The 27,717-nt window shown below is 44.1% G+C and overlaps 1 protein-coding gene across 19 annotated transcripts in view; it reads right to left on the bottom strand.

The window, feature by feature from the left end:
* EPB41 (erythrocyte membrane protein band 4.1) overlaps positions 1-27,044 on the bottom strand; it is a 206,288-nt gene extending 179,244 nt beyond the window's left edge. For 8 of the 19 annotated variants that reach the window (XM_040337245.1, XM_040337263.1, XM_040337264.1 and 5 more), the window contains exon 1: positions 26,928-27,040. In XM_040337245.1, the coding sequence (XP_040193179.1) occupies positions 26,928-26,992 (65 nt within the window). In that variant the 5' untranslated portion in view covers positions 26,993-27,040. Of the gene's footprint in view, positions 1-4,604; positions 4,703-26,927 lie in introns of those variants that run through there. The other 11 variants (XM_040337240.1, XM_040337246.1, XM_040337242.1 and 8 more) reach the window with 5 other exon arrangements.
* Positions 27,045-27,717: the final 673 nt, after the last annotated feature.

Genomic DNA, 27,717 nt, shown 5'->3' with positions numbered 1-27,717 from the left:
CAGGGAACATCATCTCCCGCTGCCTGTAAATGCAATCTAGTGGCTAAATAGGCGCTAGAATGGCTTTTACATTACAGGGAATTTCTAGCTAAAAAACATATCATAGCTGCAGGCATCATCCAGCCAGAAATAACCACTTCAGCGTAAAAGACATCATATGACGTCCCAGGGGCAGGAATTAAAAAAAACATATGACAAAAAATAATAATAATAATTAGGGTTGTCCCGATACCACTTTTTTAGGACCGAGTACAAGTACCGATACTTTTTTTCAAGTAGTCGCCGATACCGAATACCGATACTTTTTTAAAATGTGTCCCCAAATGCAGCCATGTCCCACACATATGCAGCCATGTCCCCCACATATGCAGCCATGTCCCTCTAGCCATGTCCCTCACATATGCAGCCATGTCCCTCTAGCCATGTCCCTCACATATGCAGCCATGTCCCTCTAGCCATGTCCCTCACATATGCAGCCATGTCCCTCACATATGCAGCCATGTCCCTCTAGCCATGTCCCTCACATATGCAGCCATGTCCCTCTAGCCATGTCCCTCACATATGCAGCCATGTCCCTCTAGCCATGTCCCTCACATATGCAGCCATGTCCCTCACATATGCAGCCATGTCCCTCTAGCCATGTCCCTCACATATGCAGCCATGTCCCTCACATATGCAGCCTTGTCCCTCACATATGCAGCCATGTCCCTCTAGCCATGTCCCTCACATATGCAGCCATGTCCCTCTAGCCATGTCCCTCACATATGCAGCCATGTCCCTCACATATGCAGCCATGTCCCTCACATATGCAGCCATGTCCCTCACATATGCAGCCATGTCCCTCACATATGCAGCCATGTCCCTCTAGCCATGTCCCTCACATATGCAGCCATGTCCCTCACATATGCAGCCTTGTCCCTCACATATGCAGCCATGTCCCTCTAGCCATGTCCCTCACATATGCAGCCATGTCCCTCTAGCCATGTCCCTCACATATGCAGCCATGTCCCTCCAGCCATTTCCCCCATACCTTTGCCGCCGAAAGCCGCCACCGCCGCATGGAGAAAATCACAGCATTCATTTGAATAGCTGTTTTGCCCGCGCGTATAGACACTCCCCCTTGCTCGGGATTGGACAGATCACGATCACCCATCCAATCCCGAGCAAGGGGGAGTGTCTATGCGCGTGGGAACACTACAGCTATTCAAATGAAAGCTGTGATGTTCCCGCACGCCGTTTAACCCATGCGGCGGCTTTCGATGCGGCGGTGGCGCGATGCGGCGGCATTAAGTATTCTATTTAGGTATCGGGGGTATTTGCGCGAGTACAAGTACTCCCGCAAATACTCGGTATCGGTCCCGATACCGATACTGGTATCGGGACAACCCTAATAATAATAATAATAAATAATTCAGGAGACAGTAGTATCACCTCATGAATTTCAGGTAGCTGCTCCTGTATCACACTGTAGGGTTCATTCACATTATGACATGTGACATCAGATGTCACACAGCTGCTTTTTTTTTTGTTTGTCACAGTACGCACACAGGACAACCCACTCATTTCAGTGGGAAACCCCATGCCTGACAAACCTGGCGTCCAGCTTGACATGTTATGTCACACGCTTTCTCGCACAAATAAAAAACAAAAGGGTCTGCATGCTGCCTTTAGTAATGAACGGCACTGCAAACTAAACACGCATTTCGCCAACCTGTGCAAAAATCACGCAATTTTGTTCTCAGTCACGCCGCTGCTATAGTGTGGAAGCCTAAACAGTGAACCACTGCACAACGCTTTTTTCAGGACCCTAAAACGAGTTACCGCGTTTACAAGGATTTGGTATTTCAAATGCCTCTGAACATCCGTCCTGAACGCGTTTGTTTTGCATTTCCAAGAAATGCTTCTAAAGTCAACTGCCTAGAAATGACTATAAACGACCCTGTGTACATGTACTGATACGATAACAGAGAAGAGATCAGGGGCAGCTGAAAAAAAAATGCTCAACTGCTCCTAAACGTCCGTTTACCAGCAGCAGCGTACATGAGGCTAAATATTTAGACCCCTTTCACACTAAGGAGTTTTTCAGGCGTTTTAGCGCTAAAAATAGCACCTAAATACCGCCAGAAAAACTCCTGCCCTGCAGTCATAGTGTGAAAGCCCAGGGGCTTTCACACTGGAGTGGTGCGCTAGCAGGACCGCTCCAAAAGTCCTGCTAGCAGCATCTTTGGAGCGGTGAACTAGCGGTGTGTTTACCGCTCCTTCCCATTGAAAGCAATGGGAAACTGCGGTAATACCGCCGGCAATGCGACTCTGCAGAGGCGCATTGCCGGCGGTATTAACCCTTTTTCGGCCGCTAGCGGGGGTTAAGACCGCACCGCTAGCGGCCAAATACTGACGCAATCATGATGGTAAAGCGCCGCTATACCATCAGCGCACCTCCCGCCCCAGCAGCTTAGTAGATGCCCCCTACGTATTCTTATGTGGTAGTGCAGTGTTCATTTTGACATCCAATTTCAATTTAGTTATAGTCTTTTGACTAAAATGCCATTTTAGTTTTAGTCACCTGAATTGTTTTAGGATTGGTCATGTTTTTAGTCTATTAAAATAGTATTAATTAAGGTTGACTAAATTAAACACTGGTGTAAACAAGCCCTATGACATATTAGGCCCGGCCATACACGGTTCGAATCGCGGCCGACATTAGTACTGTTAAACACTTGCGGACCAGCCGCCGTCATTATACTTCAGCTCTATTGCGCGAATCGCTGTAGCTGTACGTTGGTTCATGCAATAGATACAGTGGGTGCGGCGCTAGATTCGATGGATGTGACCGCGATCTCCCCCGGCCACCCACGATCGCTTCACAGAGGGACAGAACGGGGATTGTCAATGTAAACAAACAGATCCCCATTCTGTAAGGGAAGTACAGAGTGATCGTCTGTTCCTAGTGATTAGGACCAGCGATCTATCTCCTCCTCCAGTCAGTCCCATCCCCCCCAGTTAGAAACACCTCCCAGGGAACACATTTAACCCCTTGATCGCCCCCAAGTGTTAACCCCTTCCCTGCCAGTGACATTTATACAGCAACAGTGCATTTTTATAGCACTGATCGCTGTATAAATGCCAATGGTCCCAAAAATGTGTCTGATCCGTCTGCCACAATGTTGCAGTCCTACTAAAAAAAAAAAAAAAAAAAAAAATAAGGAAAATTGCTGATGAGAGAGAGAGAGAGAGAGAGAGAAGTAAAAATGCCATAAGTCTATCGCATATTTTTTAGACGCTATAACTGTTGCGCAAACCAATATATGATTATTGCGATTTTTTTCTTTTACCAAAAAATATGTAGCAGAATACATATTGGCCTAAACGGATGAAGACAATTTCTTATTTGGGTATTTATTATAGCAAAAAAGTAAAAAAATGTTGCTTTTTTTTTTTTTCAAAAATTGTCGCCCTTTTATTTATAGTGCAAAAAATAAATACCGCAGGAGGTCATCAAATACCACCAATGAAAAAAATGACAAATTTTGTTTGGGTACGTCGCACAACCGTGCAATTTTCAGTTATAGCGCTGCATCGCAAAAAATGGCCCGGTCATTAAAAGCGGAGGTCCACACAAAAATGTAACCTCCGCTTTTTGGAACCCTCCGGTGTCACATTTGGCACCTTTCAGGGGGAGGGGGGTGCAGGTACCTGTATAATACAGGTATTTGCACCCACTTCCGGGCATAGGAGTCACGCCCCTTCCCGCCCCCCGCTGTCTTCTAGGAAACACACTGGTCCCAGGAGACAACTTGGACCAGTGAGGGTGCGCAGTGCGACTCGCGCATGAACAGTAGGGAACCAGGAAATGAAGCCGCAACGCTTCACTTCCCAAATTCCCTCACCGAGGATGGGAAGCCGAGCGACAAGCAATTGCTCGGCTTTCGGCTGCCGACATAGTGGGCACCCTGGACAGGTAAGTGTCCATTTATTAAAAGTCAGCAGCTGCTGGATTAGAATATATTTTCTTTAGGCGGACCTCCGCTTTAAGGCTGTAAATCCTTCCAGGCATTCCGCGTTGGTGCATTCCGTTGACCAGAATAATCATTTATTCTTCCCATTAGAATGCATTAACATACAAAACCCACTAATGTTTATGTACATTTGGCGCATTCTTCCACCCAAATGCTTCTCTCCTCAAAGCGCTGGTGATGCGTTTCTTTTTCTGTCTGTAAACATGTATGTATGCATGACAGAGGCTAACACGGAGCACGGAGGGGTGTCTGGAGGCAGAACATTAGAAATTCCCCAAACGCCTGTAAACATAGTATTTTTTACATTCCGCGTACACAAGGCCTTAGAACGTGATGTACAAAATGAGTACGAGCTGGAAATGAGGCAATTTCGGGATTTGTATTGCCTTCTCAATGCTGGAGACACTACTAGCAATCTGTAGGGAAACCTTGGTAGTGTAAAGCACAATATGTGTGTGTCATGTGTCTCCATCCATGTACACATCAATACACAAGCTCCAGTTGTTATAGATGGGAGCCGCTATTCCTCACACAGCCGTACCCAATCAGCGCACACACACCCTCTCTATACAAAAAAGCAATACGTACGGAAACGCCGCCCCGGTTTCCCGCGCTTCTCCTCACACACGTGATCCGCACCGCGAGCCTCCGATTCAATAGCTCCTCGTGTAGTCTCCAATCAGTAAATATTTGAACTGGAGATCATTGGATGCGGCGAAAGCGGTCACTGAGGGGGCGTGTCCGCCGAACCATTGTTTCAAATAGGTGTACGGTGAGAAGGAACTGAGAGAGCCTGCAGTGGCCATATTTAATGAGGGCACTGGCTCTCTAACGCGCACATACACAAACCTTACTGAAACACTCGGAGAGATAGAATGGCTGTCAAGTGCGGAATAGATGTGTATTATTGCATAGCCCGAGTATAGGGCGTATATATACACTGTAACCCCGGTGTTCCCAATGACAGAGACACAGCACAGGCACGTCTCTACATCAACTGGAAGAACAGCAGGCAGGTAAAGAATCCGCTATAAGCTTCTGGTTATGCTCCACTGCCACCTACTGGTAGAATTCAAAAGGTGCATTTACTTTGAATGAGAAAAGCCTGCTCTGTTTACAGGAAACTGTACATTCTCCATTCACCTCTCCTCTATGGACTCCTCTTTTCATTCAATATATACTGCACATTTACACGGTTTGCCAGGAGTGCAGAGTTTGCTGCGTTTAGAGGCAAGCTCCACCTATGGCCGCTGCAACACTTTGCGGTTTGGTTTGCGTCCAGAACTCACCAGAAATGGCGAACCCTGGACGTATCGTGTCTGCACTCAGGGGCATGCAGTGCCAGGACAAGGTCACCTAGAGCCCAGGATGAACACATCAAACTGGGACCCCCCCCAGAGATGTATGAGCATTATGTGTCAGCAAAAATCAACCCCCCCCCCCCAAAAAAAATCAAGCACTAGTCTGCATGTTTACCCCCTAAGCATTACTCCCTGCTCCTCCCAGGGCAAATGCACCCCCTGCTGAAATCCCCCCTCCTCCCAGCACAAATCTTTACCCCCCCCCTCCCATCTCAACACCTCTCTCTCTGAAAATTCCTTCACCCCAAAAAATCACTCATACCAACTACATTTTTTTTTATTCTACCCAAAAATATTCTGGCAGTGACCTTCGACCCCTGACCTTGACCTTTTTTTATACTTTATTTATAAATAATTTTTTATTATGCTTTGTTTTAATTTCCGTTCCTGCAAGAAAAAGGAAGATACAATATATTTTTCACTTCATTCAGAAGAGGAAGTAAACACAGGGGCAGGCTCACAGTGACTGATCACTGTGTTAGCCAATTAGAGGTTATCACAGCGACCAAGTTACCCGGAATGGACAGTCCCGATCATTGGTAAGAGCCCGGTCACTGTGCTGGGAGTGCGCTGAGCAGCATAGGATGCAGCCTTAGGCCCCATTCACACTTGTGTGTCTTGTCCTGCGTCTCGGGACTGCAAAGTCGCATGACAAGTGGTTCCCCATGATTTCCAAAGATAACCATTCATGTATGTGCCAACTTCAAAGTAGTCCCTGTACGACCTCAAGTTATACACAGGCATTCCCTGAAATCACTGCAAAATCGCGCAACTTTTAAGTCGCAGCAGTGTGAAAAGTCCTTTATTTTCATCAGGTGATGTGCCCAGTAATAGTTACATAGTAGGTGAGGTTGAAAAAAAAGACACAAGTCCAACCTATGTGTGTGATTATATGTCAGTATTACATTGTATATTCCTGTATGTTGCGGTCGTTCAGGTGCTTATCTAATAGGTTTTTGAAACTATCAATGCCCCCTGCTGAGACCACCGCCTGTGGAAGGGAATTCCACGTCCTTACTGCTCTAACCGTGAAGAACCCTCTACGCCGTTTAAGGTTAAACCGCCTTTCTTCTAATTTTAGTGTGTGACCACGTGTCTTATTAAATTTTCTTTTGCAAAAAAGTTTTATCCCTATTGTGGGGTCACTGGTATGGTATTTGTAAATTGAATTCATATCCCCTCTCAAGCGTCTCTTCTCCAGAGAGAATAAATTCAGTGCTCGCAACCTTTCCTCATAACGAATGTCCTCCAGTCCCTTTTTTAGCTTTGTTGCCCTTCTTTGTACTCTCTCCATTTCCAGTATATCCTTCCTGAGGACTGGTGCCCAGAACTGGACAGCATACTCTAGGTGCGGCCGGACCAGAGTCTTGTAGAGCGGAAGAATTATGATTTTATCTCTTGAGTTAATCCCCTTTTTAATGCATGCCAATATTCTGTTTGCTTTGTTAGAAGCAGCTTGGCCCTGCATGCCATTGCTGAGCCTATTATCTACTAGGACCCCAGGTCCTTTTCCATCCTAGATTCCCTCAGAGGTTCTCCCCCATGTATAAATTGCATTCATATTTTTGCCACTTAAATCCATTTTCTACATTAAACCTCATTTTCCATGTAGTTGCCCACCCCATTGATCTTCTTGCAAAGTTTCCACATCCTGTGGAGAAGTTATTGCCATTCTTAGCTTAGAATCATCCAGAGATTGAGCTGTTTACCCCATCCTCCAGGTCGTTTATGAATAAATTAAATAGGATTAGTCCCAGCACAGAACCCTGGGGGACCCCATTTTCCACCCATAACTATTCCAAATGCTAGCCATAAACCAGTTGAAAAATCATTCAAACGTATTTTTGAAAAACGAACACACAGTCATGAGGGCAAACAATATTGCTATCATGTAATGACCGATTTTCGAATAATACAATTGCTTACGGATATAAATTACATTGGTTTGTCATGCATTTTTTGCATATAAAAAAAAAAAGGAATTGACGAAAAAAATACATTTGACCCTTTGCCCTTGCCTCCTATGTCTTCCGTATACACCGTGAGCAACGTGCGAACCTTGTGCGTGATGAGCATCTCATTTGCAATCACCTACATGAGCACAACCTTCAGTATGGAGTCTCCGGATGAGAGGACCATCACCAGAGCAATGCTTGGAGTGATGGCTATACATCAAGCAGAGGAACCCAGGACAAAAATGCAAAGGTTATGGAGTAAAGAGTGGCGTTTTTAAAACAGACAAGAAACACATTAACCTTTCAAATTATCATGCATTCAAAGTTTTCCAAACCTTTCCTTCGTTTTTTTTGGGCTCAAAAACGTCACAGCCGATTTTCGATCTGTGCTCATTAACTGGACGAAAAATAAAGCAACTGTCCAAATTACATATTTTTGAACGATTTTTCATCTAGTGTATGGATACCATAAGTCAGTTACTGTTCAATTTCTGTTAACAGCAAAAGTAGTAGTTACAGCCATGGCTAAAAAAAAAAACTGACCATACAGAGAAAAATGTGCTCTCATGCCTAGTGTGGTTAGTTATTAATAGGCAAGCAGAGGAAATAACAGCAACATCAGGGATTTCACACAAAGGAAGAAATAAAAAGAACAGGATACTATTTAACACAAGTGCATAGTGCAACAGGTACGTATCAGATAATTTGTTTATGCCTGGGAACTGAAAGTGGCGCCAGAGGTCGCTCCAGTCCTCCAAGGGCATAGAGCCGAGTGGGGGTCATCTTGCCCACACTTAACTTCCTGCCCAGCAAATGGCCACACCCGATCACTCCTGGCTTTACCAACGGCCCTGGTAAGATTGGAAAACGACAAGGAAGTGGCTAAGTTTCCTTAGTTAAACAACTGGGCTTTAACCATAGGTGTGCCTGGGCACCTTAATTACCATTTGCAGTGCCGGTTCCCCCTGCTGCCCCCCCCCCCCCCCCGTTGGCCTACTGCCCTGCAGTTCTGCTGGCTTACCTCCTCTCCCCCAGCTGCTGTGGAGGATGTTTCAGGATGGAGAGCAGGGGCAAGGGGCTAGTAAATATGTAATTTACCAACCCCTTCCTTTTCTAAATAAACACTATTCTTCAGTTATCAATGGACACAGTAAGCGGGGGTGTCTATTCAAAACTGACAATTTGTGGTTCCCTCTTTAGCTGAACAAGTTCCCACTAAGGATGTCTAAATAATAAGTGGTATAAATCCCCAAAGATGATTTGCTTATACATTTCGAAACGCGTTGGTAATCCCTCTCTACCAATAACCATCGGCATCTGCATGTCGATGGTGGAACAGCAAGTAGTTGGGGAATACCACTTCAGGACTATCAAACCTTGTACAATATCATGTAAAGTGATGGATACAACCTTGGTATACTATGGGGGTTATTTATTAAAGGCAAATCTGCACTTGGAAGTGCAGTCGCAGTAGATCTGAAATGAGGGGAAGCTCTGCTGATTTTATTATCCAATCATGTGTAAGCAAAAACACTTTTTTTTTCCTTGCATGTCTCCCTCGGATCTACAGTGACTGCACTTCCAAGTACACTTGTAGTGCAAAGTGGATTTGCCTTTAGTAAATAACCCCAAATGGTTATATAGTCGACAGGTTTTTATTATAATCTATGCACATTTTATTCATTATGAAAATAAATATTTATTTTAAATATAAAAATGTCTTCCTTTTGAAATTGCCTTAAAAACACCAATTTAGAGCTTAAAACGCAAAGAGGGATCTATATGATCATTTTCACCACCAATAAAGTTAATCAGCAGATAAAAAAAAAAAAAAGGAGCTTTTACAGGTTCAGAACGCAATGAATACATTCATACATGCATAAAATACATTCAATGTAATCTTATGGGAACTTTGAAATGAATGATCCGGTGACAGGGTCACTTTAAAAGCCAACAAACTTTTAGTTTTGAATATAGTGGATAAGGGCTAGAACAAAAATTAAAGTGGAGTTGGACTTTAAGATCCCTGGACAGCTGTTATTTCTATCAGGAAATGCCAACAAATCTGTCACTTTTATTTACAGCCCCATGGCTACTCCTTCTTGGCCTAGCAGATCCTATCTTATTACAGGGTTTATAGCGTTTCTTCAACTGAAAAACAAGGGGCACAGATGCTCACCTCTGACATTACCTTTATTCCAATAGGAAGAAATGTATTAATACAAGCAAGATAACCTTTCTTAACCATAACCTTCAAAGCTAAGCAATGATGCAACATTTTGAGAAACTTAGAAAAGGGATGAAAGTACTTACCATTAGATAGATGGTCAGGATGTTGACACGGAAAGGATCAAAAGCATGAAAAGACAAGAAAGAACAATATTATTATTATAACAATATTATTAGTATCATCCATATACAATCATCTTCAACTGCTAAAATTGCAACCCTTCTGCCAGGTACATACTAACAGCTTTTTTTTTTTAATTTATTATTCAACCCAGCGGGCTGAACAAAAAAAAAAAAAACAACCTAAAGAGCTCAGGAGGAGCCGCTGTACTAACTATACGATGTTGGTATAAAAATACCCCCCTGCTGAGCTATTGTGTTCTGACAGGGAGACGCCCCCATCGGTCAGTGTTCTCTGTTCTGATGGGCAGATCCTTTTCGGTCAGACCAGCTGCTGTACACACAGGCTGAATGTGCAAAAGAAACCGGCTGATGCCGTCCGATATTTGGCCCATGTGTACGACCCTTTAGTCTGAGGGCTCATTCACACTATGTGCAGAGACCTGCATTTTCTACTGTAATAATTTTAAAGTCTTTTGGAGAACTTGTGCAGTATATTTATTTATTTTTAACTAGACATGTGCGGTTCGTTTCGTTTCATATAAAAATTAGGACAAATTTTCATTAATCTGAAATTCAGATGCATCTGAATCTCCAAATTAGAATCGTACCAAATTTTAACGAATCCGAAATAACAAAATTAAAATTTGGACAAAGTTTGAATAGTTTTCCAATTTCCAAAGAGAATAAAATAGAATATGAAATAAAGGAATAGAATAGAAAAAAAAATGATATTCTATTTCTTTATGTTCTATTTTATTCTTTTGGGAAATTGGAAAACGATTTGAATTCGAAAACTATTCTAAATTGATTCAAAAACCAATAAAACAAATCCAACTAATTTAACAAAATAAATGTATGTAAATTACGGAAAAAAAAAACGTTTTTTTTTCATTCAAATAAAACAAAGTTTGTTACAGAAGGCAATTTGAATCCTAGCCGCCAGAACACAATAGTGATGCAGGAGGCATTGCCCCATCCACATTCTTTCCTTCCAGCCTTGGTTGCAGGAGAGAAAAATCGCACCATCTATGGCCGGCTTAAGTAGTAACAAGGCACCATAGGTTCATTGCACTCCTTGTGGTGCTCATCTCGACAAGACCTCATCTTTTTAGTGGTTTACAAACATTAGTTTTCTACTGTTTGCCAGAATGTATAACATTATAATATAGGATTTAGGGAGTCTGCTATAGCACTGACTGCGAAATAGAGTCTGAAAATGGTCATTGTCCTGGAATCTGGCAGGTCCTGTTGTCTTAAAGTGGCACTTTAGTCAGGAAATTTAAGTCCTGCTAGAGCAGTTCAGGTTGGCCCCTTTTGCAGGTATAGCTATGTAAAACATTAAAAATAAGTGGCTATACCATTTAAAATCCAGTCATACACTGCCTCACCCTACTCAGTTGCTCTGTTTTTAGGCATTGTGTGCCGAAAACAGAGGCCAATCTGCTGACAGCCTAAAGTTTTACTGCTGTTCAGGGGCTCTGGGCAAAATGGCAGCATCCAGCAAGAAGAACCAGAAACAATGCTGGAGGTAATTTACAGCACACACTTATTTTAGTAGCATAAGAACACATTTTTTTTTTAATTAAAGGGTCATGGGTAAAGTTCTGCTTTAAAGTGATACTAAAGTCTCTTTTTTTTTTTATGTAAAAATAACAAGCATATTATTTGCTCTGTGTTGTAGTAGTTTTGCACAGAGCAGCCCAGATACTCTTATGGGGCCCCCTCTTCAGAGGCCATGGCGCCTTCCTCCTGACAAGTGCCCCCACAGCAAACAGCTTGCTATGGGGGGCACCCGAGTCGAGTCACAGCTCCATTGAGATAGAGCCGCAGACCGGCCCTGCCCCCTTTCTCTCCTCATTGGCTCACTGACTTTGACAGCAGCGGGAGCCAATGGCACTGTGCTGCTGTCTCACTCAGCCGAGACACTCCTGCAACATCGCTGGATCTAGATGGGGCTCAGATAAGTATTAGGGGGGCTGAGGGGGCTTGCTGCACACAGAAGGCTTATCTTAATGCATTAAGATGAAAAAAACTTCTCCCTTTACAATCACCAGTGTTAAACGTAATTGTAAACCCCCCCCCCCCTTTTTTTTTTTAAATCTAAAATTAGAGGTTCATACTTCCCTGCTTTGTGCAATGGTATTGCACAGAGTGGTCACTTACCTCGTCTTCCAGGGTCCCCCACCGGCACGGATTGCTCCTCCTCTTTTGCATGTGCCCCCATGTGCTGTATGCTTTGGGGGCACAAGTGTTGTTTGCTGCCCGGACCCTCGCTCAGTAGTACATTCCCAAATATCCCCCATAATCCCCCCACCCTTCAGTATATTCCATTCCCCTCACTTCAGTAGTAGTATCCCCTTTGAGTACTTTGGACTACGAGCATTCTCCTGGAACGGATTATGCTCGTAAACCGAGGTTCCACTGTAATTCAATTTTCCTAATTTTGGGGTCTGGTTCTATGGAACAGACAGCCTACCAAGTAGTAAGGTAATCTTTATGTGAATCTATGTTTTAACCTGTTTAAAGAGGATCTCCAGTCATTTAAAGAAAAATGAAAAGTCAGAAGCTACAAATACTGTAGGTTCTTATTTTTAATAAACTAGTCCAGGGATCCAGCGCTGTCCTCACCCGGCCCGATTTTTTGCTGGTTTTCAATCCCCGGCACCACTATCTTGAGTGTGAGAAGTTAGCTGTGATTGCCTGCTAGCTCACAGCCCCCTCCTAACTGCGCATGTGCAAGATGGTCCTGAAGCTTCCACTAGTGATGGAGGAGGATAAAACGTAATTTCCTTTTTTTCCCCATTTTGAAGTGTTCCTCTTTACTAATGTGTGCCTCATTATGCTGCACAGCGTTGGTGGTCTCGTATGGTGTGCACATTATTTACATGCGGTACTCCTTGCATCTGAAATTTTCCTTTCTTATACAGTGGGGGTTTGTTCGTCAATGCAACTTTCCTATCATCATCACAAGGAAATATTCATCTTGTGAGTCCTGTACTTTCTTGGAATATCCACAAACACAGGACTCTGTTACCTGACTGCAGAGTTCCCCTAGGTAAGAAACTACTGTAAGTTTGGAAGCATTAATAGGACTTTTCCCTAGAAGACAAATCACCTTTTCTTCTTTATATCAGACTGAAAAAATATATATTTATTATTATTACTACTACTACTAGGGTTGTCCCGATACCACTTTTTTGAGACCGAGTACAAGTACCGATACTTTTTTTTTTAATGTAACGTGACAGTATTTAATTTTTTTTTTACAATTTTTTTTCCTTTTTTTTTTTTTACAGTGATTTTTTGTTTGTTTTTCTTAGTTTTTTGTGTGTGTTTTTTTAGGGGGGGGTGGATTGTCAGTGTGTTTTTATTTTTTTTATTTACATTTTATTTTTTATTTTTTTATTTTTAAAATATTTAATGCAATTGTTTCTTTTTTTTTTTAATCAGCCCTGTTGGGGGTCTTTGGAGAGATATCAGGGGTCTTAACAGACCTCTGACATCTCCCCTTTAAGACAGAGAAAGGGACTAAGGACACAGATTCCCCAGTCCCTTTCTCTGCAGCCTCAGCTGAAATTAATGGAGGGAAGCTCCTCCCCATTCATAAACTGAAGCATCGTAAACACAGGTTACGATGCTCAGTTATATGAATGGACAGAGTCAGTGATCACTGACTCTGTTCATTCTGAAAAGGTAGAAGCCGGGTTTAGCAGCTCCTACCTCCGCTCTCCATCCTGACAAATTGAGGGGGGAGAGGACTGCACGGAACACGGGGGAAAGAGAGGACAGCACGGAACACGGGGGAAAGAGAGGACAGGGGGAAAGACAGCACAGCACGGGGGAAAGACAGCACGGAGCACAGGGGAAAAACAGCACAGGGGGGAGAAGACTTGCAACTCCCCTGCCTGCCCAGGTATTGGCTGAGGCATCAGAGCATTTCACCCGAGTACAAGTACTCAGGGAAATGCTTGGTATCGGTACCGATACTAGTATCGGTATCGGGACATCCCTAATTACTACTACAGTTGTGTTTATGAGTTTACATACCCTGGCAGAATTTATAATTTTTTTGTCCAATTTTTTGAGAAAATTTATGATAAACACAAAAACTCTCCTTTCACTCATGGTTAGTGTTTGGCTGAAGCCATTTGTTATCAGTATTTACTCTTTTTAAAACAATCACAACAGAAACTACCCAAATGACCCTGATCAAAAGTTTACATACCCTGGTGATTTTGACCTGATAACATACACAAAGGTTGGCGCAAAGGGGGTTTGAATGGCTAATAAAACGGTAACCATTCTCACCTGTGATCTATATATATATATATATATATATATATATATATACACACACACACACACACACACCTTTCATCCAGTGCTGCACCAACGTTTCTGGATTCTAAGTCATGGGGAAAGCAAAATAATTGTCAAAGGATCTACAGGAAAAGGTAGTTGAACTGTATAAAACAGGAAAGGGATATAAAAAGATATCCAATGAATTGAGAATGCCAATCAGGCCAATCAGCAGTGTTCAAACTCTAATCAAGAAGTGGAAAATGGGGAGTTCTGTTGAAACCAAACCACACTGTCAGGTAGACCAACTAAAATTTCAGCCACACACATGGGATTATATTCACCTAAATATCTTCCACCTTCTCCAGCGGTTTAGGAGAAAATGTAAGACTTGGAACTCCCTCCTCCTGTCGGTTGCGGGCAGAGTGAATCTAATAAAGATGATACTCATGCAACAACTATTGTATTTTCTCCATAACACCCCCATGGTTATGCACTTGAAGATATTCAGAATAAACTCCATTTTCCGCAGCCTCATTTGGAAAGATAGACCCCTAGGATCAAACTACAACAGAGACCCAAAGACTGCGAGGGCTTGGCATTGCCAAATCCCTGGTTGTACTACCTAGCAGCTCAGCTGCAAGATCTTATTGGCACGTTTGAAACAGCGGAGGGGCCAGTGACTAGGCCGCATAGCCCATCACAAAAATTGATGCTCCACACTGTATGCAGAGGACCAATTCTTATGGCACTGGAGGCCTCAGCCTTCACTAAGCCACATAAAAAAGTACCTAACCTTTAGTCTAGTTCAGAAGGTATGGAACAAATCCAAATATGTCCAGAATGTGGATAGTTATACAGAGTACAGCCCTATGCAGTGCTTTAACTGGGCCGGAACGCGGCGGTACTCAGTACCGCCACTTCCAAAAATGGCCCTGGAGAGTACCAGCACCTCTCCGTGCGCCCAGTACGTGGGTTTCCCGTACCAGAACGCAGCCCCAGGCACGGGCTTAGGAACCGGGGGGGGGGGGGACGCATCCCCCCCAGGAAATAATGCGGGGGGGACGGGTATGGTAAAATCCCCCCCAGATGTGACAGCGCAGTCACTAAACTGTATGCCCGCTGGCGGCGACTCACTGGCTGCCGCGTGCGCTCCTGGCTGGCTCCCGTTCCTCCTGTGCGTCTCCTCGCCCCCCCATGGAGGATTGATTTGGTTCAATCCACCGAAGTGCGCCGTGTGACGTCACGCCGGCGGCCGGAGGTGAGAGGGGAGGAGGGAGCGAGAGTGACTGTCGGCGCCAGTCAGAGAACAAGTTGTGACTCACGAGGAGCCTGCTGCTGCGCCTGGGCCTGGCATGCCTGACTGGCCTGCCTAAAAACTCTGCAAAAAGTAAGAAAGTATTGTGTATTGGGGAGGGGAGGGGAGGGGGGGGGGTGTTGGACTGAGCTGAGGACCTCAATGTTTTTTTTTTTTCTTTAGTCAGAGAAGGCAAGCTCAAAATAACAAACTTTTTTTAAACTGCTATTTTTTATTTAAAAAATTATGGTCACCTCAGCCATCACACGCAGCCACTGTGCCCATCAATTGTCACCACTGTGCTCATCACACGCAGCCACTGTGCCATCACACGCAGCCACTGTGCCATCACACGCATCCACTGTGCCCATCAAACGCAGCCACTGTGCCCAAACGCATCCACTGTGCCAATCACACACAGCCACTGTGCCCATCAATTGTCGCCACTGTGCCCATCATACGCAGCCACTGTGCCACCATTTTTACTGATGCCATGTGGGTTAATTTTTATTTATGCCATGTGGGTTGATTTTTACTGATGCCATGTGGGTTCATTTTTACTGATGCCATGTGGGTTCATTTTTACTGATGCCATGTGGGTTCATTTTTACTGATGCCATGTGGGTTGGTTTTTGCTATACCGGTTGATTTTTACTGATGCCATGTGTCAGTTGAGTTTTACTGATACTATCAGGAGGACATCAGTAAAAATCAACTAACATTTCAGCATAGCATTGCTTGATTCATTGGTTTTTACTAATGCTATATGTCGGTTTATTTTTACTAATGCTATGATGGTTTATTTTTTTATTGCTGGATATTGCTCTTCGCATTACCCTCTCTGGATTGCTTTAATAGTTTGATTTATTGGCTTGAGATACGAATATACCTGGCGAGTAAAAATGCTGTCCCCCCCAGATTTGTAAGGGTTCCTACACCCATGGCCCCAGGCCAGGAATATGATAATCATCATATTCAGTGCTGGACTGGGCTGGCTATACTCTAGCTGCAGCATACAAGGGCCTGATACTAGTATCAGGCCCTTGTATGCAGAGCAGCAGCGGCCGCGGCGCTAAAACTTCCTGCTCCCTCCTCCCGGCTCCCGGCCCTGTCACTCACCCTCCTCCGGCTCCTCCTCCCCGGCGCCTAATAGAGTACCGGCACCTCTTTTGGCCCACTTAAAGCACTGCCTATATGGCATAATGGCACATACACTGAACTGGGCAAATTGCGGTCTGGAGCTAGGTGGAAGGCATTTGGAGTTACCCATCTCAAGAAAATCTTCAGTAATGGGGTGTTCCTTCACAACCTGAAGGAAACATATGGTCTACCTTCATCAATGCATTTCTACTATTTACAACTCAGTCATGCGGTTGCAGCACAAGGCCGGACTTTGGAGTGGCACTTGTCTCTGACCCCTGTTTTGGGGATTCTGTTTCATACAAAGGATTTATTTCCCAACGCTAAGCTATCCTGTTATAGTCCGTGATGAAGCAGCATCCCCTGAAGGCAAGGGAGAAATGAGAGACAGACGTTGGGAAGTTGGATGGGGAACAATGGGAGGAGATCTTTCAGGCAGTGGGCATGTTTTCACTGAATGTATCCCAAAGACTTACTCATATATATATCCTGTTGTGAACTTACTATACCCCCCACAGACTCCATTTGATGAACCTGCAGCCTGACTCCACATGCACAAGATGTAAACAAGATCATGGAGACCTTATACACCTGCTCTGGCATTGCCCCAAATTGGGCAGGAGTAGTGACTACGGTCAACTCTGTATTTAAAGTTTCTCTTCCATAGGACCTGAGAGCGCGTCTCCTGGGTGCACTGGAAGAATATGAGTGGGATGTGTACAGCAGAGAGGCTATACATAGAGTTCTATTTCAGGCTAGAAAACAAATTACGTTACATTGGAAGTCTGAGGCCTCGTACACACGGCCGAGGAACTCGACGTGCCAAACACATCGAGTTCCTCGGCCAGTTCAGCCCTGAAGCCGCCGAGGAGCTCGGCGGGCCGAGAGCTCCCATAGAACAACGAGGAAATAGAGAACATGTTCTCTATTTCCTCGTCGAGCTCCTCGTCGGCTTCCTCGGCCGAAAGTGTACACACGACCAGTTTCCTCGGCAGAATTCAGCCAGAAACTCGGTCGGAAGCTGAATTCTGCCGAGGAAACTGGTCGTGTGTACGGGGCCTAAGGCTCTCCCGACCATGAAAGAATTGATAACATTGGTACAGTATTATGCCGTGGTTGAATATGCCTGGACTAGCCCCAGTGGAACTAGTGGCAATACAGATTAGGAATAAATGTTGGGTGAACAATGGGCTAAGAGAAACAATAAAGGGGACAATGTTATTGGTTATCATTATGGTTGAGATGCATGTAATTAACCCATATTGCAATGAAGAAAATGTATGTACAGCACTTCTGCAAAAATAAAATAAACTTTTGTTGGATAAAAAATAAAATAAAAAATTCAACCACAACTGCCAGGAAAATTGTTTGGGATGCAAGAAAAACCCACAAATAACTTCAGGTAAAATATAGGACTCCCTGAAAACATGTGGTGTGGCTATTTCAAGATGCACAATAAGGAGGCACTGGAAGAAAGATGAGCTTCATGGTCGAGTCGCCAGAAGAAAGACATTACCACGCAAATGCCACAAAGTATTCCGTTTAAATATGCCAAACAGCACAGAGACAAGCTTCAAACCTTCTGGCACAAAGTCAACAAGGCCTATGATGAAAGGTACACCATTCCAACTGTGAAACACGGAGGTGGATCACTGATGTTTTGGAGGGGTGTGTGAGCTACAAAAAGGCACAGAAAATTCTGTAAAAAATTGATGGCAAGGTGAATGCAGTATGTTATCAAAAAATACTGGAGGAACATTTGCATTCATCAGCCAGGAAACTTGGGATGTACTTGGACATTGCAACATGACAATGATCCAAAACACAAGGCCAAGTCGATCTGTCATTGGCTACAGCAGAATAAAGTGAAGGTTCTGGAGTGGCCATCTCAGATCAGTCTCCTGACCTCAATATCATTGAGCCACTCTGGGGAGATCTCAAAACATGCAGCTCATGCAAGACAGCCCAAGAATTTACAGAAACTGGAGGCTTTATGACAAAAGGAATGGGCAGCTTTACCATCTGAGAAGATAAAGAGCCGCATCCACAAATACTACAAAATACTTTAAGCTTTCATTGATGTTAAAGGGGGCAATACAAGGTATTAAGAAATGGAGTATGTAAAATTTTGATCAGGGTAATTTTCCGTAAATGTTGTATGTCAGACAGGGTGTATTATAATTATTACACATTGGGGGTTATTTACGAAAGGCAAATCCACTTTGCACTACAAGTGCAAACTACAAGTGCAAAGTGCACTTGAAATTTCACTGAAAGTGCAGTCGCTGTAAATCTGAGGGGTGGATCTGAAATAAGGGGAAGCTCTGCTGATTTTATCATCCAATCATGTGCAAGCTAAAATGCTGTTTTTTTTTTCCTTGCATGTCCCCCTCAGATCTACAGTGGCTGCACTTCAAAGTGCACTTTCAGTGCAATTTCAAGTGCACTTTGCACTTGTAGTTTGCACTTGTAGTGCAAAGTGTATTTGCCTTTAGTAAATAACCCCCATTTTGTATCTTCTGTTGGTGTGAGTTGGAGGGACTCCCAATCTTTTTCATTCTGAGATCTTTGAACGCCAATTGTGTTACAATATATTCTACTTTAACCCTAACTTTTATTTAGAGGTGAGGATCTTCCATCCCTTCCTTACAGTGATACTAAAACATAACCTTATTTTCCATAAATAATCCACATGCACTACCTAATGGTTCTGTCATCTTTTTTCATTAAGCGCTTTCGTATTGTTTTTTGCCTCCAAGTAATGTCTTCTGTGAGTTTCTGAGAGCCGGTTCACACTGGGGCGACTCGTCAGGCGGTTCAGCCGCCCGACGAGTCACGTCCCATTCTATGCAATAGAACCATTCTAATAGGAGCGACGCAAGTCCCTCCGAATTAGAAAAAGCTTCTTGTACGACTTTGGGGGCGGCTCGGAGCAATTTGCATTGAATTCTATACAGAAGTCATTTTGCTAATCGCCTCTGAAGTCTTCTTCAGGACAACTTGCAGAGTCACCCCCGAAGTCTTGCCGCCGCAGTACGAACCGGCTCTTACGCTCATTTTTCCCCTTGATACTTTTTTTTGGACAATCGGTAGACGTTGGTTGCAGTCATGTGCACTGCTCAATGCATACTACAAATCCTATAGTCAACCGTACCTAATCCATCTCAGGAACGGCCAAGAGATGGCTATGTTCCTTCATACAGTCAGACCAGTGGTGGCCGCTCATGCAGGGCGCAGGGGCGCCAACCCCCTAATCCATGCGCCCGACCCCTAATCTACATGCAGGGCGCCGGACGCATGGATTTCCACTTGTTTTTTTTTTCCCACCTAGCCCACCCACATGTGTGATAGCAAATTAATATTCACAAATGTTTTCCTGCTTCTCCTCCTGGCATAGGTGTGCACAGCCTAATACATTAGGGTGTGCACCCCAAAGCTCAAACATACGTGCGCGCATATAAATATATATATGTATGGCAGAGCCAAATCAGAGAGATTCTTCCCATCTCCCCACCAGCACAGTAAAAGAGAAGTAAGAAAGAACTTCTCTTATGGCAGAGCCAGTCAGAGGGAGATCTTTTCCATCACAATGCCAGCACACAGAGCGATAATCCTACTGCACACAGGGTGATTAGGGTACACCCAGCACACCCCATTTGGTTAGGGAGTCTTAGGACTCCCGGACAATAATATCTTGGGACCCTCTTCCTGTTTGGCCAGGAGGAGAAGCAACAGCCCCGGCTCTTCCCTCCACAAGCTGCAGGCCAAGTGCAGCAAGGAGCAATCGATCAAGCTCCAGGGGGGTTAGTGCGAGTGAGGGGGCCAGGTTTGTTTGTCACCCCCCATTAAAAACACTGACACTGAGTGGGACCATGGGGTCTAAACAGGTAGTCCACATCACAGCAGAAAAAAATAAGGAAGAAGCTGAAAGCAATAGTAGGTACTTTTACATTAAGAATACATATTTTGATAGAATTTGTTCTTTTTAAACCAAAGTTTAGTATCGCTAAAGCCCAATTCTGGGGAAATTAAATATCCTCTCTTGCAGTGGGGCTGCCCCCGCACTGCAAAGTTTGAATGCGCATTTAGATCTGGGGGCCACAAAAAAAATTGTTTTACTTACCTGATCCTCCACTCCCCAAGCAGCCTTCTCTGCTCTACTCCCTTGTGCTTTGGTAGTGGACTGTCCCTCAGCATCCTATAATCCAATGTAGAGCTATGGGCTCTGGACCTGGTGATATCAGAGGACCTGCGGCTACCAGAGCATAGGGGAGAGGCTGCAGGGTCCAGTCTAGCAGCATGCAGGTGGCAGAGGATCTGGTAAGGGAGTACTTTTTCGCTTTCTTTACTGTGAAGATCAGCTTTAAAAGAGACTTGGTACTCTACTCTTTTCTGTTCATATGAAAGGTTTCCTTCGCTCTTCCCCTTTTTGATTACTTTTGTGAGGGTTGTAATATTATCGGTTCTCTTTCCCTGGAGTCAAGGGTTATTAGTATTCTATTCTAGGCTGTTCACTGGCTGGACTTTGGTTGGGAAATACTTTGTCCAACATTCCTTTCCTTGAGGTCACGAGTTTAGTATCCTAGGTTTTGACCTTTACCTTACAATCATTCTGGTTTTGTTGATCACTTTTGCTGTTGGTCTAAATCCCTCCCCCCCCCCCCATCTAATTTTTCCTTATGGTGGCTGCATGGTTGTCCCTTATTATATTGTTGAGGTCCATAATTTTTTTTTTTCAGAATAGCAACTGGAACACCAAAGTCTTTTTTGGCACCTTTCCTTGCTAGTAGAAATTTTTATATTTGCTTCCCCTTTTTTTCGTTAAGGCATTAATTCCTTCACATATTCTGTAGGAAGATGTTAGCATTTGTTGGAATTCTCAGTTGCTGTTGCCCCTTAATGGGATTGATTTTAGAAGTCCCATATGTCAAAGATTTACTACATTCCTCTGTCCCTCAATAGATAAAGAAATTATGACTTTGTATTTGCTGTAAAATCTTTTTTCTCAAAGTCCATTGAGGGATACAGGATTAAGGAGGGAACATGGTGGAGGGGGAGGAGCCAGGAGTGCTGGGAGGGGACCCGAGAAGAGAAGGATCAGGACTGGAGAGAGAGAGAGAAAATGTCACAAGCCTAGGCTTTTTACCAGACAAGAAACAGGAAGTGTTAAACCAGGACTCGATAAAATCCGGGCGCCCGGTCGCAATTGTGACAAGAAATTGTGACCTGGCGCCCGGGGAAGCTTAGGCCTGTAGAAGGCCGCAAAGCCACAGCCTCAGTTACCGGCCGGGGCTGACCCGCCACGGGGGCGCACAGAGACACAGGATCCTGTGTCTCCGTGCACCCCTACCTCCCCCGCAGCGATCGCGGCGGGCCCGCGTCTGCCGGTAATTGAGGCCGAGCTTTGCGGCCTTCACAGAAGGAAGCTTAGGCCTGCAGAAGGCCGCAAAGTTGCGGCCTCAATTACCGTCCGGTGTGGGCCCGCCGCGATCATGCGACGGAGGAGGTGGGGGCGCACGGAGGAAGGGTAGCCCCAGGTGCACTGTTTTCATATGGGAAGGGGTGGTGAGTTCTTACCATAAAATAATTTTCTTTAGTAGTTAATTGGGAGACACAGATCCTCCCCCTTCATATGGTGTTTCTGCTGTTGACTTGTTTTTATAGTAGTTAAGTTTCTTTTGAAGGTCATTATTCTTCACTATGGTTTACTGTTTGCCACTTATGAGTTTGTTTAGTATGTGCAAAGCAATATCCATTAAGCCTTTGTACTTTTATTAGAGCCAAGCGACTTTTGTCTTGAGCCTTTCGCCTGGTGTCCAACCTCTTAACGGCAGGGGTCAGAGGTCAGAAACAGTAAATTTTTTTTAATATATATATATATATATATATATATATATATATATATATATATAATAAAAATAATAGCAGGCATCTTGGGGTGTCTGCTCTTACCTAGGACTTTACATTTTAATAAGTGGAAGAGTCAGAACAGTAGTTAATATAATAAACAAAACATTTGTAATAAATCATTGTGACTGCTAGTTTTGCAAGGTGCAACTATTTTGAATAATTCAGGGCTCGACAAAATCCGGGCTTCCGGTCGCAATTGCGACAAGAAATTGTGACCTGGCGCCCGGGGAAGCTTAGGCCCGCAAAGCCCCGGCCTCAATTACCAGCGGGTGCACGGAGAAACAGAATCCTGTGTCTCTGTGCGCCCCCCATTGCGCGATCGCGTCGGGCCCGCGCTCGCCGGTAATTGAGGCTGCGGCTTTGCGCCCTTCTGCAGGCCTATGCTTCCTTCTGTGATCTGGCACCATCTTGCGGTGGCCGTTGGCAATGACAAGACTAATGGAGCTTCCCCTGTGTTTTCACTTCTATCTCCTTCCCTCTAATTAGAACCCCCAAACAGTATATCTTTTTTTATTCTAACATCCTAGAGAAATGGCGGTTGTTGCAATACTTTCTGTCACACCGTATTTGCGCAGCGGTCTTACAAGCGCACTTTTTTGGGAAAAAATACACTTTGTTTTGAGTTACAGAGGAGGTCTAGGGCTAGAATTATTTCTCTCGCTCTACCAATCGCGGCGAAACCTCACATGTGTGGTTTGAACACCGCTTTAATATTTCGGCGTAACTTACGTATGCGTTCGCTTCTGTACGCGAGCTCGGGGCGCGTATCTTTCTCCTAACTTTTTTAGCTGGCTCCTAGATTCCAGGCAAATTTGTCAAGCCCTGTTAAACAAGGGCAGAATATTTAATAGATGTAAATAGATGTAAAGATGAAAAAATAACTGAAGTTCCACTTAAAGAAATGCATGCCAGCATGTGCACATGAGGTCTACGCTAATGCAAGCCCTTAATGTGGTTGTAAACCCTCACATATACCCAGTGAAGTGACTGGCCTCAGGTGATACACAGATATTAAACAAATGCTCCTACATAAGTTGTACCTGTTTATCTGCAGTCTTCTCTACATCTATTGAAAGTCCAGAATCTATAAAGCATGCCTGAGCCGTTATTAAAAAAAAAAAAGGGGGAGGGAGAGCTGAAGTTATATTCTGCAGAGCTCATTGAAGAGAACTCAAAGCTGATTGAAGGGAAGAGACACACACACCCCTTCACACAGGAACAGAGCTGAGGCTGTCAATCAGCTGGAGGTCCCTTCCCTGTCACCATCTTTTACTTGGTGTCAGGAACACGTGTCAGAAGTGATTTATGCTTATGGCAGAGGAACAAAGCAGCAGACAGAAATGACACTTAGTGCTCTTAATTGAGACAAGTACACACTATAGAGAAATATGCTTTGTTTATATTTCATGTCTGAAGTTTACAACCACTTGAATTGAATTAAAAGACATACAAAAAAACTCAATCATCACCTGTACTCCTTCTCTTATTTGCAGTCACGTCTAAAAGAGGTGACAAGCTCTCCTTATCATAAATTAGGTGAGGGACTAAAACTAAGCTCCAATACAGAGGATCAAAAAGTACACATTACAGCAGTATGCATTATCTCGCCTCACAGCCGTTCAGTTTGAATATCACAGGGACTACTTCGTAACCATTGGACCGGGCCAAACAAACAGCAGTTTTATTTATTCTCTAAATACATAGGGGGTTATTTACGAAAGGCAAATCCACTTTGCACTACAAGTGCAAATTGCACTTGGAAGTGCAGTCGCTGTAGATGTGAGGGGGACATGCAAGGGGGATAAAAAACAGCATTTTAGCTTGCACATGATTGGATAATAAATCAGCAGAGCTTCCCCTCATTTCAGATCTACCCCTCAGATTTACAGCGATTGCACTTTTAGTGCAATTTTTTTGTAGTGCAAAGTGGATTTGCCTTTTGGAAATAACCCCCTTAGTGTCACTAAATACGGCACTGATAACAAGACAGTACAGCGAGGCTACTAGGATCACCAGAAAAATATGAGAATGATGTAAAACATGCGATAAGAGAAAACGATTAAGAAGAGCCAGCAAAGCGTGATAAGGCTGTGAAAACACAATAACCAATATATATGGTAGAGCTTCCAACCCCTTCTACTTGTAAATCATTCTGTAATTCCACCTTCTAAAATACATACAAAAGGTGGAATCAAATTGCTACAAAGTCTAATTTTGCTGACCTCAATTTTTCTGTTGGAAGCAGACTATTTCATCGAATATCCTTATTGTATCTAAATATGGCTCATGGGGTGGGGCAGAAAAACTAGATTAGAAAAATATGCTAGGAGAAGAATGATAAGAAGGACTGTATTACTTATATATCTATACATGGGAAGAAGTGTATGTAAAGAGTACCTGCGAGCAGTCCTCCATTGAGAAGGGGGGCAAAGTAGAAATGTAAAAATTGTTTATCAACTAATTTTGATGGCTCAAGCAAACCCAAAGGACTCATTCAGATGGGGGATCTGGGTAGGGTAGGCTGCTATGCTCAGAGGCACCTAACCTCATGCTATGGGTGCTAACAAACTCACCAAATAGTGGCAGACCGTTTGCATTCATCCCGAAACGCCACCCCTGGATGCAAATGTTTTTTTTATCCAAGTGTGGGCAGACTCCCTAATCACATGCAACCAGCTACAATAGCTATATAAACTTGTCTTACCTAAAAACCCCAATAGGGGGTTATTTACTAAAAGTGTAGAGTGCTAACTCTGGTGCAACTCTGCATAGAAACTAATCAGCTTCCAGGTTTTATTGTCAACACTTAGCTGAACAAGCTGAAGTTAGAAGCTGATTGGCTACCATGCACCAGTTTTAGTAAATCATGTGTGTATGCATTTACGTCAGTTCTACAACTCGCCTTTCTAGGTATGTAAAACCCGGCAGTTCCAATAACATGCAATAATCATTTACTTGACTTTTGAGGTGTTGATTCATTGTATATTTGTATATTGTATCCTATGAATGGGGTGCCCACCAATCCTGCCCGGGACCCCCTCAAAATCTAAATCTGGCCCTGCCTGCAAGAGGAACAAGGAGGAGCTACAACAGGGGTCTCCAAACTTTCTAAACAAAGGGCCAGTTTACTATCCTTCAGACTTTAGGGGGGGGGGGCTGCACTGTGGTCATTGCTTGCAAGTAGGAAATGTTGTGGAAATAAACAATACCCCATCTTTGGTGTCAGGGAGAGGAATTGCGCCCTATTGTTAGTGTCACTGGCAGGAACTGTGCCCCATCGGTTGGTGTATTTGGGAGAAACTGTGCCGCATCGTTGGTGTCTTTAGGCCCATACCCACAATAAGAAAATTGGATGGAAAAATGTTGTGTGATTGGCTGATTATCTGATTGTTAAGGCTCGTACACACAATACGAAAATTGGATGGAAAAATTTGTACGATGAGATGTCTGACAATTTTTCGGATCATTAGTACGGTGCTTTCGACAGCCGATTTTTTATTTTTTTTTCTTCAGACAAAAGCTGGATGCGCAGACTAAAAAAAGTTTTGAATGTGAACTCAACGTCCAATTTTCCTTTCATTAGTACGATTTTCATATGAAAAAAAATAAATCATAAGAGCAAGACTACGCATGCTCAAAAACGAAAGAATATATTCAAAACTATTCAACACACACATCACTTCTGACGTTGTATTCTGACATGCGAGAATTTTCGAAAGTTGAGTAACCTCTTCACTTTCAATATGAGGCTAGCATGCAACAAAAAATGGACGATTATTTGTCTGATAATCTCATCGTGTGCAACAGGCTTTTGGGAGGAACTGTACCACTTTGTTGGTGTCAGTGGGGGAGGGAGAATAAATAACGCCCCATTGTTGGTGTCAGTGGGGGGGGGGGGGGGATGAATGAATGACGCCCCAATGTTGGTGTCAGCGGCGGGGGGTAGTGACACCCCATTGTTGGTGGCGGGGGGGGGGGGCAACGCTCCATTGATGACTTATTGCCCCAAGGGGCCTTATAAAAGCAAGCAAAGGGCCACATCTGGCCCCCGAGGCGCAGTTTGGAGATCGCTGAGCTACAAACTAGAAACGATGGGTAGACTATACTACTTGGATTTGTTTTCATGAAAAAATAAATAAATGATCATTTGAAAGCCAATCCAAATCCTAATGAGAGTGATAGAAATGTAAAAACAATAGGTTGCATTACAGGGAGGGTTCTGCAGTGTGTATAGGATTAACAGATTTTCCTGTCCATAAGTGGCCTCACTATTGGGAAAGGATTTCCTGAATCCAAGGAGACTGTCATAATATAGTGGGTGAGTTGTGGAGCAGTCCCCTATCATATGATCTCTATACACCTAGCTGTATGTGGGGCGATCAGCCTCTGTCATTGTACAAGCTGATCATTAGTCATTCCTTAGAGAATAGCAGGCAGCCCGGGATATCCTCCTCCTGATCTCAGTACGGGACCCTCCTGTCCCCGCACCATTACTATTTCAGGGAGATCGCGCTGTCACAACTTCCATCCCAGGACGTCCCCTACATCCTCCCGGGTCACCCACACAACCTCCCGCCCACATTCCTGCGGGACGTACCTGACTGACGTCATCAAGGTGATAATGGGGTCACTCGCAGCTGACAGCCCGGGCCCCTCCAACATGAACTGAAACCTTCCTAGTCCGACGTCATGCCACTCAAACCCGCCCCCCTCCATGGAAAGCCCCGCCCGCCGCATGACTGCTCACCTCTGATTTGCAGAGGCTGGGAGGGGCTCGGCGGCTGCGGATGTGTTGGGATTGGTTACGCCATAAGGGGCGGAGCTATATGCAGTCTTTGCTGCAGTGACTTGAAAAGTTAACCTGTTCTCTGCAGGCAGGAGGTGGAGAGAGTTTACCTGTCCGATGTATGGGATGTGTATTGTAGTGCTGGCAGGAGATCGATGGCCCAACAAGTGCCAGGAGGACACCAAATGACACTTCCACGTTGTAGGTAGCCGCTTATGTCATGTTATAGCTGCCATCTGCTGTCAGTCTGCTAGACAAGTCAGAGCTTCCTTATCCACATTACAGGTCATTACAGCTTCATCATACTGACAGCCCACTGGGACGATCATTAAATCAGCCAAGTATATTCCAGGGGCATCACAACAAAAGGCATCATAATCTTACAGTTTATTTGTAGTAACCACAGAAGATTCAATTCACGACCAGGCCATTTATTTGTCATATGTCACTGCATTCAGGGCAGCCATCACAAATTGTGGGACCCCCTACACAGCTTTAAGCAGGGCCCCCCCGAGCAGAGAAAAAAAAAACAAGTGTAATCTCTTCTCTCCTGACGCGAGATAATACGTGTGGGGGGGGACGGTGGACCTGCGGACCATCG

This window comes from Rana temporaria, chromosome 2 (genome assembly GCF_905171775.1).
Source record: "Rana temporaria chromosome 2, aRanTem1.1, whole genome shotgun sequence".
Classification (NCBI taxonomy): domain Eukaryota; kingdom Metazoa; phylum Chordata; class Amphibia; order Anura; family Ranidae; genus Rana; species Rana temporaria.
This window is presented reverse-complemented; position numbering and strand designations above follow the sequence as displayed.